This window comes from Ranitomeya variabilis, chromosome 5, assembly GCF_051348905.1.
Source record: "Ranitomeya variabilis isolate aRanVar5 chromosome 5, aRanVar5.hap1, whole genome shotgun sequence".
Taxonomy (NCBI): Eukaryota; Metazoa; Chordata; class Amphibia; order Anura; family Dendrobatidae; genus Ranitomeya; species Ranitomeya variabilis.
In genome coordinates, this window is record NC_135236.1 from 29,257,499 (window position 1) to 29,268,240 (window position 10,742).

The 10,742-nt window shown below is 41.8% G+C and overlaps 1 protein-coding gene across 1 annotated transcript; it reads left to right on the plus strand.

The window, feature by feature from the left end:
• The first annotated feature begins 330 nt into the window (after window positions 1-330).
• Window positions 331-10,519, plus strand: LOC143774217 (vitelline membrane outer layer protein 1-like). Its single transcript, XM_077261598.1, has 3 exons — window positions 331-549; window positions 4,216-4,328; window positions 9,480-10,519. The coding sequence occupies exons 1-3, from the start codon at window positions 346-348 to the stop codon at window positions 9,763-9,765; spliced, it is 603 nt and encodes a 200-aa protein (XP_077117713.1). The 5' UTR covers window positions 331-345; the 3' UTR covers window positions 9,766-10,519.
• The last annotated feature ends 223 nt before the right edge of the window (window positions 10,520-10,742 follow it).

A 10,742-nucleotide genomic window follows, 5' to 3' on the forward strand; every position in this document is an offset into this window, starting at 1 on the left:
GAAAAGAAAATCCGGCATATCAAGTCACCCTTTGTATTCCAACAGCGAGCAAATTATGTGATTTGTTGCCACATGTCTACGCACCTACGTAGAGAACACAAAGGGCCATGATGATCTCTGCAATAACACAAAGACAAGATCCTCAGTATTCAGTCCATGGCAATGCCAAATGATAAGAACAGCCAAAGAGTTATGAAACCATAGGGAAACAACAAATCTTTTCTTAATGAATAATAATCTTTTGTCCATCAATTAGAACAAGAATAAACCAGGAAATCAGATGTGAAACTGGTGACTGGCCAAGTTCCTTGTAATATTCATATATGAAGGGTTCTGCAAACAGCCATGACCATCTACCACCAACTTCCATCCAGGAGGATCCTTCACACAGAAAACAAGATGTTGCCTGTCCTTCTTCTCTTGGTGACTCTACAGAACTTTGTGGCAGGTCAAAGCATTTTATCTGTTCCAAATGGAATTCCAGAGGGTGACTGGGGCCCCATGGAGGTTTGTGACGACGGAACGAGAGCACGAGGCTTCGATCTCAAGGTGAGTAATGTATGGAAGAGGGTGAATTAAACCATGGGGTTAGAAAGAATAAACAGGGGCTAGAACAGATGTAAAAGGCAAGGCGTGGGGTGGACTAGGACTGACGTATAGGCTGGACACAATATGAACGTAGAGACAGAGACTAGAATATATGCATAAACAAGGTCTAGAGTGGACATATAAACAGGGACTTGGATGGAAATAAAGACAGGGACTAGTACAGATGTATGGACAGGGACTAGGATTTTTATATATATATATATATATATATATATATATATATATATATATATATATACACAGTGGGGCAAAAAAGTATTTAGTCAGTCAGCAATAGTGCAAGTTCCACCACTTAAAAAGATGAGAGGCGTCTGTAATTTACATCATAGGTAGACCTCAACTATGGGAGACAAACTGAGACAAAAAAATCCAGAAAATCACATTGTCTGTTTTTTTATCATTTTATTTGCATTTTATGGTGGAAAATAAGTATTTGGTCAGAAACAAAATTTCATCTCAATACTTTGTAATCTATCCTTTGTTGGCAATGACAGAGGTCAAACGTTTTCTGTAAGTCTTCACAAGGTTGCCACACACTGTTGTTGGTATGTTGGCCCATTCCTCCATGCAGATCTCCTCTAGAGCAGTGATGTTTTTGGCTTTTCGCTTGGCAACACGGACTTTCAACTCCCTCCAAAGGTTTTCTATAGGGTTGAGATCTGGAGACTGGCTAGGCCACTCCAGGACCTTGAAATGCTTCTTACGAAGCCACTCCTTCGTTGCCCTGGCGGTGTGCTTTGGATCATTGTCATGTTGAAAGACCCAGCCACATTTCATCTTCAATGCCCTTGCTGATGGAAGGAGGTTTGCACTCAAAATCTCACGATACATGGCCCCATTCATTCTTTCATGTACCCGGATCAGTCGTCCTGGCCCCTTTGCAGAGAAACAGCCCCAAAGCATGATGTTTCCACCACCATGCTTTACAGTAGGTATGGTGTTTGATGGATGCAACTCAGTATTCTTTTTCCTCCAAACACGACAAGTTGTGTTTCTACCAAACAGTTCCAGTTTGGTTTCATCAGACCATAGGACATTCTCCCAAAACTCCTCTGGATCATCCAAATGCTCTCTAGCAAACTTCAGACGGGCCCGGACATGTACTGGCTTAAGCAGTGGGACACGTCTGGCACTGCAGGATCTGAGTCCATGGTGGCGTAGTGTGTTACTTATGGTAGGCCTTGTTACATTGGTCCCAGCTCTCTGCAGTTCATTCACTAGGTCCCCCCGCGTGGTTCTGGGATTTTTGCTCACCGTTCTTGTGATCATTCTGACCCCACGGGGTGGGATTTTGCCTGGAGCCCCAGATCGAGGGAGATTATCAGTGGTCTTGTATGTCTTCCATTTTCTAATTATTGCTCCCACTGTTGATTTCTTCATTCCAAGCTGGTTGGCTATTGCAGATTCAGTCTTCCCAGCCTGGTGCAGGGCTACAATTTTGTTTCTGGTGTCCTTTGACAGCTCTTTGGTCTTCACCATAGTGGAGTTTGGAGTCAGACTGTTTGAGGGTGTGCACAGGTGTCTTTTTATACTGATAACAAGTTTAAACAGGTGCCATTACTACAGGTAATGAGTGGAGGAAAGAGGAGACTGTTAAAGAAGAAGTTACAGGTCTGTGAGAGCCAGAAATCTTGTTTGTTTGTTTCTGACCAAATACTTATTTTCCACCATAAAATGCAAATAAAATGATAAAAAAAACAGACAATGTGATTTTCTGGATTTTTTTTTCTCAGTTTGTCTCCCATAGTTGAGGTCTACCTATGATGTAAATTACAGACGCCTCTCATCTTTTTAAGTGGTGGAACTTGCACTATTGCTGAATGACTAAATACTTTTTTGCCCCACTGTATATATATATATATATATATATATATATATATATATATATATATATACGGTGTATATATATATATATATATACGGTGTATATATATACTACTCAAAAAAATAAAGGGAACATTTAAACAACAGAATATAACTCCAAGTAAATCAAACTTCTGTGAAGGCAAAGTGTTGCTTCCTAAGTGGACACTTAGGAAGCAACACTGTTTGACAATTTCACATGCTGCTGTGCAAATGGAATAGACAGCAGATGGAACTGTTCTTGCCGAGCACTTCACCCCAGCTGCCATTTGCCATACCTTTTGTAGGTCACTTGATGTCATCCTGCGGTTGCTGAGTGACATTCAAATAAGATGACGTCATCCCGGTCAGTGGAGAGTCATTTTCGCCCTCTGCCGGTCTGTAGCTTTGTTGTCCCCAATGTCTGCTGCTTGATCTTGTTGTAATGGACTGCCATCTTAGAAATTTTAAGGATGGAGTCAACATGATGCTCACTGTGTCCCTCTGCTAGTAAAGCCAGAATTGAGCCCTTCTTTTCCTCCCTGAAGACTTTTCTTTTCAACTCCTTTGGCATGGTTAAAAGTTATTTTTTCATTCCTATTACTTTTGGGATATTACTAGCACTTGTTTTCCCATCCAGCTTGTCCTATTGCAGGAGGATTGTGACCACCACAGCAGGGTTTTTTATCCTTTCCTTTATTAAATCAGATTTTGTTCAGGTGATCACCTAATCAGAAGCACATTAAGTAGAATGAGGTGTCCTCTGGTTGGAATTCAACTGACACTGGAATGGAATGGCTGTCAGACATGTAGAGAAGCTGATTTTTATAAAACTGTGCAGTGGTCTCTATATTTTTATACAACAACAAAACCAGCACCCTTAAAGACAGAGGTGACCTAAAAAACGATTTTATGTAGGATATAAAGCTGCTGGCAAAGCAAATATATACAAATGGTTTGCCGTGCTAATCCTCTTGGTGGTCACCTAAATCCTCCCAGAAAATACCCTAATTGTAGAACAACTACCGTAATCGATAAATACTCTAAAACAGTGATGCTGAATCCAAAAGGCAAATTACCTGTGCAGTGTTAACCACGCATACAATACACTGTATAAGCAGTGCAAGCAAATGTAGTTTATCTCTTGCTAAAAATAGCAAAGTGTGCAGCTACAATGACTGACAGCAGTGCGATATGCCACAAGATGCTTACAGTGATAATAGGCAATGATCCCCCACACATGAGAATATGCAACTTTAATGAAAACTCATCAATTAACCTGCTATATAGTTGTCTATAAACAGCAGACTCTGAAATATGATCACACGTAATAGAAGTCCTCGCATCAAGAGATCAATATAAGCAGTGCAAGCAAATACAAATGATCTGCTGCTAAAATAGCAAAGTGTGCAACTTCAATGGCAACTGACCTGCTAAATGACTGCTCCCCGTTCTCCTGCCGAAGTGGCAGGTGGCAATTGAAGGACATGAGAAAGAACCATGGGGCTCCAAGAAATCAGGGAGACCGCGCAGAGTCAGGGGAGCCCCGGCCAGTGGCGTCCCTGGTTGCTTGGCAATAGGAAAAAAATGGCCAACAGAGGCTGGCCGGCGTGTGACGTCACAGGCATATGGAGTGCGCGAATGGCCAAAAGAGTTACTAACATGTTTCGGGGAATACACGGTTCTCCTTCATATACATAACAGGAACTAGGATGGATGTGCAGACAGTCATTATTTTTTTTAAATATTTCATCTTTCTCTTAGGTGGAGGAGTGGCAAGATATTTTGGATGATTCGGCTCTGAATTCAATTAGGCTGCACTGTACTAAATCTACAACTTGGGATGTACTGAAGAAGATTACTTCCAAAGAAGGAGAGTAAGTACCAGACATTTAACATTGTCAAGAACACGACTGTCTACAATTACAGTGGGACTCAGTCATCTTACAAAGTCAGAGGTCCCTTTTGTCAAGATAGTCTCAGCTCAAGTAAATAAATTGACCTTCGGGAACAGTAGAGCTTGTAAAATGGAAACACAAGAATCTAACAAATAGTGGACAACCATGTTTATAACTAAAGAACCCGACTCGTTAAAGGGTTGATTGTCACTTGTAGGATCGCTACTTCCAACAGGTGGCGCTATAGAGTTAAGTCCTCTTCTTCTCAGAAGAGGCAATTTACATAAAGAACTCCAAACACCAATCCATTTAATGTTTTCGAATAAGAAAATTAGTTCAAAGGCTGGCTGCTGTGAAAAACCATTCTCATATTTTTTTTAGAGTATATGATTGTAATCAAAAAATATCTACATTAGCTGGCACCTATAATAGCTGAAGCAGATAAGGCTAGGCAGGGGTGGACACTGACAGCTTGGGGCCCCTGTGCAATAAATGTGCCTGGCCCCCTTATTACACAGTGCCCTCTCTTTTTATGTATAGCCCCATCCCTTTTCACGCATTGCCCTCTCTTGTTATGTTCACTACCGTCCCTTATTACACAATGCCCTCTCTTGTTATGTACAGCACCGTCCCTTATTACACATTGTCCTCTCTTGTTATGTAGAGCATCGTCCCTTATTACACAGTGCCCTGTCTTGTTATGTACAGCATCGTCCCTTATTACATAGTGCCCTCTCTTGTTATGTAAAGCACTGTCCCATATTACACTGTGCCCTCTCTTGTTATGCACAGAATCTTCCCTTATTATACAATGCCCTATCTTAGGTAGAGCACAATCTCTTTACACAGTGCCCTCTTGTTATGTACAGCATTGTCCCTTTTTACACAGTGCCCTCTCTTGTTATGCACAACACTGTCCCTTATTACAGTGCCCTATCCTTTTATGCACCACACCATGCCTTATTACACAGCTCCCTCTCTTGTTATGTACCGCACCATCCCTTATTACACTATGCCCTCTCTTGTTATGTACAGTACCATCTCCTATTAACCAGTGCTCTCCCTTGTTATGTACAGCACCATCCCTTATTACACAGTGCTCTCCGTCATTATGTACAGCACCGTAACTTACATGTCAGATTATATAGCACCCTGTTCTTTATTACATACCATCCTCTCCTATTACATATAAATTGACAGCTGATGGACCATGAAAAAGCTTCTTTTCTAATGGAGGAGGCTGATCTGCTGGTCAGATTATCAGAACAGGAGATTCTCTGATCCTCAAGGATCTCTTTCTCAGGTCCGTGACTTTCACGGATGTGGGAATGGATCTATAAAACTCTACAAGTCCGTGTACTGTTTGATAAAAAAAAATCTGGCAGCACATGGACATATCTCATGAATGTGAGAATGTGGCCTAAGGGATTTTAAACATAACATTATCACTCCATGTCACACAGTGCAGATACAGAATAATATCTACATCCAGGCACTTACCGCTGACGTCTCGTCTGATTAGAATAATTTTCTGCTGTTTCTTCTCCATCTGGTCAGACTTTCATGTCGACATCTCCCAGCCATGACTCGCTGATCACCGCAGTCCTAAAAATAACAAGGTCACATTCATTGTATAATACATGTGTCTCTCTTGCACTGTACCCCTGAATACAGATATGTACTCCACCATTAATATACTATTAGCCACGCACCAATCAAAATATAAAGTGATCAGCATCACTCTTCCTCCCATTAACTATAATCTCTGACTCCCAATATAAATTATTCAGTCTGTGACTCTCCACAATTACCTGTAAGGCTATGTGCACATGGAAAGTATGCAAGGTTTTACAGTACAAGCAAAGTGAATGAAATCCCTGAAGTCTCATGCACACGGTGCTTTTTTTTTTTTTTTACTTGTCCTCTCGCACATTCCTCATTGTCCTCTACCCCACATCCATCCTAATCCTCTTTCCACATCCCAACATTGTCCTCTCCCTCATCCATCATTGTCCTCTCCCCTATATCCATCATTGTCCTCTCCCCACATCCCATTATTGTCCTCTCCCCCACATGCAATCATTTTACTCTCCACAACATCCAATCATTTTCCTCGCCCCATGTCCCATCACTTTCCTACCCCACATCCCTCATTGTCCTCTCCCCACATTCCTCATTGCTCTATCCCCCAAATCCCTCATTATCCTCTCCCCCACATCCCTTTTTGTCATCTCTCCATTCATCATCATCCTCTCTCCAACCCCACTTATTGTCTTCTCCCCCACATCCCTCATTGTCCTTTCCCCAACCCACCTCATTGTTATATCACCTCCCCTTCATTGTCCTCTCCCCCACACCCCTCACTGTCCTCTCCCTCACCCTCTCATTGTCCTCTCCCCCACATACATCATTGTCCTCTCCTCCTCCCTTATTGTCCTCTCCCCCACATCCATCATTGCCCTCTCTCTACCACTCATTGTTTTCTTCTCCACATCCATCATTGTCCTCTCCTCCACATCCATCACTGTTCTCTCCTCACCTCTCTCATTGTTCTCTCCCCCACATCCATCATTGTCCTCTACTCATCCCTCTGCATTGTCATCTACCACACATCCATCATTGTTCTCTCCTCCACCCCATCATTGTTCTTTCCCCTACATCAATCATTGTCCTATCCCCCACATCCATCATTGTCCTTTCCCTCAAATTTATCAATGTACTCTCCCCCACATTTCTCATTGTGCTCTCCCCCACATTTCTCATTGTGCTCTCCCTCACATTCCTCATTGTCCTCTAGCCCATTCCCAAACCCCCTCACTGTCTTCTCCCCAGTGTATTGGGGAACAAAATCCACAGTCACCTCTCCGTACATTCCCCCGAAGCATCGCTTCTTTCTACTGCACTGGCAACTTTCTAAATGACACAGGAGTGTGGTGTGCTGATGGCATAAAGCAAGGCACTTCTGAGTCACAGAGGAAAGAAGCTGAGGATGTATTCCTGCATTGCCATTTTTTCCTTTAGGCAGCAGAGTTGTAGAATCACTCCCTGTCCAGCATGCTGGATATGATGAGGGTGATCTGGCCATGGGCCCCCGAAGCTTTGGGCTCCGAGCAACAGGCCAATTAATTAATAACCTCCTAAAGGGCCCCCTCTAGCTCTGGGCACCAATGCAGCTGCACTGGCTATATGTCCACCCCTTAGGCTTGGGTTTATGGAAGGTAAGGAGGAAACAAAAGGAATAAGAAATGAAAGGGTTGTTCCATCCAGCCCTGCACTTGACAAATCAAATCAATGCATATATCTATAGTATAAGATTAATTGTAAGGAATAGAGGTCACAATTTAAAATGCATTTTAGGACTTATTCAGACGTTAGTATTTTTCATATTCCCTGAAAAAAAAAAATTGTACCTGTGTTTTGGATCCATATGTCTTCAGTGTTTGGTCACTGTATCATCAGTGTTTCACCAGTACTTTTCACAAATGGATAAAGAAAGAAATTACACAGACAACACAGTGAAGGCACATGGATGCCAACTGTGAGCTGTCCATGTTTTTTCATGGATGCATAGGCTTATATTGGCACTTTTCATCCGAGCCGCTGGAAAAAAAATCTATATATATAATTGTCTAAGGGGTACTTCCGTCTTTCTTTCCGCAACTTCCGTAACGGAAATCCCGCGTTGCTGATTGGTCTCGCCAGCTGCCTGTCATGGCTGCCGCGACCAATCAGCGACGGCGCCCGCATACTCCCCTCCAGTCACTGCTCACACAGGGTTAATGCCAGCGGTAACGGACCGCGTTATGCCGCGGGTAAAGCACTCGGTTATCGCTGCTATTAACCCTGTGTGCCCCAAACGTTTTACTATTGATGCTGCCTATGCAGCATCAATAGTAAAAATATGTCATGTTAAAAATAATAAAAAAACAAAAAACCTGCTATTCTCACCCTCCGTAGTCCGCCGAGCCGCACGCGGCTGCTGCTATCTTCCGTTCCCAGAGATGCATTGCGAAATTACCCAGAAAACTTAGCGGTCTCGCGAGACCGCTAAGTCATGTGGGTAATTTCACAATGCATCCTGGGAACGGAAGATGGCGGCAGCTTCGCTGGATCCCGGCGGGTGAGTATATAACTATTTTTTATTTTAATTATTTTTTTAAACAGGGATATGGTGCCCACACTGCTAAATACTACGTGTGTTATGTACCGCGTGGCTGCTATATACTACATGGGCAGTGTTAGATACTATGTGGGCTGTGCTATATATTATGTGGCCAGTGTTATATACTGCGTGGCCTGTGTTCTCTACTGCTTGGCTGCTATATACTGCGTGGGCTGTTATATAGTACGTGGGCTGTGTTATATACTGTTTGGGCTGTGTTATATACTGCATGGCCACTGTTATATACTGCGTGGCCTGTATTAACGCATCGGGTATTATACAATATGTATGTATATAGCAGCCACATAGTATATAGCACAGGCCACGTAGTATTTGTCTGCTATATACTACATGGCTCCTATATACTACGTGGCCTGTACTATATACTATGTGGCTGCTATTACATACATATTCTAGAATACCCGATGCGTTAGAATCGGGCCACCATCTAGTGGACATAAAAACGTCAACACAGACTATAATGCAAAATCTGGGAAAAATAGGGACAGAACGCGCATATGTGCAGCATGGACGTTGGGATGAGGCTATAGTCATCCTTTGCAGTCTTAAAAAAATAATTATCTTTATATAACTACCTTTATTATATTTAACATATCTCTTAAAAGAGACTTGATTGTCATCTTTTCTCCACATTTTCCCTTGATATCAGCTAAAATAAAATATCTATATGAATAAAAAAAATAACATAAAAATAGTCCCTGTACAAAAAAAAACAGAAAAAAAAAATTGAATATCTGATCTCCTAAAATAATATATCCCTGGTCATGAATTAGGAAAATGTGCATGGTCTTAAGTTGGGTAAAGAGGGTTTTTCACAGAGAGGGAATAAGAAACTTAGTAGTTAAGTCCAAGTTTTAGTCACTATGGTCTTAAAAAATAGTCTGCCTAGCGATGTATAAGAAGACATTGTGGATTTGTATTCAGCATGTTTTTTGCTTTACCTTTAGCTTTGGAACTTGGGGAAAATATTTCTCATGCAAGTCGGGATATCTCACAAGGTTCAGCCTAAGAGTTGAGCCTAGTCGCTCAACTGATAACACAGCTGCGAACAACATCAAGTTTATGTGCTCAGACGGCTCCATCGAAGAGGGAGATGGGCAGGAATGGGGAAACTATGGACCATGGAGCACTACATGTTATGAAGGAATACGTGGAATCCAAACCAGAGTGTTGCCAAAACAAGGAGCTTTCCATGATGACCTCAGTCTCACCGATGTCAAGTTCATATGTTAAGGTTACTGAAAATACTATTAATCAAACTTATATAATGAAATCATTGTCTTTCAGTGTCCCCTCTCTGAGAATATCATTACATAGTTAGAACTGTTTTTTTCATGTGTATCACAGGTGATGGATGAGGTAGGGAACGTCAGTGGTGGATGATTGTAATTTGTGTTGGATGATGATAAAAGAAAGTGGATTTCGGTGGGTGGTAAGGTGCGATGGTAGGTCATGGTGGATTGTGGTGTTTGGGGGGTTAATGGTGGATAATGGTGGTGGAGGAAGAAAGTGATGGGTTATGGTAGGCTTCTGTAGATGTTAAGATGCAATTGTAGGTTGTGGTGGGTGATGCAGGGTTGTGGTAGGAGGTGATGGTAGTTGTTGGTTTGTTGTGGTTGATGGTAGGTTTTGTTTTAAAATCTTGGTGGAGGAAGACATTGATGGGTTATAGTGGGGTCTACTGGGTGTTGAAGTCTGATAGTTGGTGATGGTGGGCTGTGATGGATGATGGTGGGTTGTGGGTAGTGACCGGTGCTTATCTATGATGATGGGTTGTCATGAATTTAAATAAGTGATAATGGGTTCTTGTGGTTGATGGTGAGTTGTGGTGGGAGGTAATGGATGATGGTAGGTCATGATGGGCTTTAGTTGGTGGTGTTGGGTCATTGCAATGTAATTTTTTGTTGATTTGTAAACTATTGATTTTGCAGTGTATGATCTACCAAAAACAATTCTTAAAAGTGAACAATAAAAAATGTTCAGAATATCTTATGAGTTGTTCTGTCTTCATACACGTTGATACGGTGTGTGATCCAACATACAGCATAAACCACTTCTGTCTTCCAAATAAGCAGACTGTTGTCTGTAGTGTAACTTGTTTATTGGTAGCAGGTATTGTAAACGCGGTAAAACTATAAGAATACAAATGACATGGATAAGTATTGAGCCAAATAACAGCACAGCTGATACTTTACAACTAGCAGGAAAAA

Excerpts from the sequence above, each read along its gene's own strand:
- LOC143774217 (XM_077261598.1), top strand. The coding sequence starts at position 346 with ATGACCATCTACCACCAACTTCCATCCAGGAGGATCCTTCACACAGAA. Across the intron at positions 550-4,215 it reads CACGAGGCTTCGATCTCAAG|GTGGAGGAGTGGCAAGATAT; the intron begins GTGAGTAATGTA and ends TCTTTCTCTTAG. Across the intron at positions 4,329-9,479 it reads ATTACTTCCAAAGAAGGAGA|CTTTGGAACTTGGGGAAAAT; the intron begins GTAAGTACCAGA and ends CTTTACCTTTAG.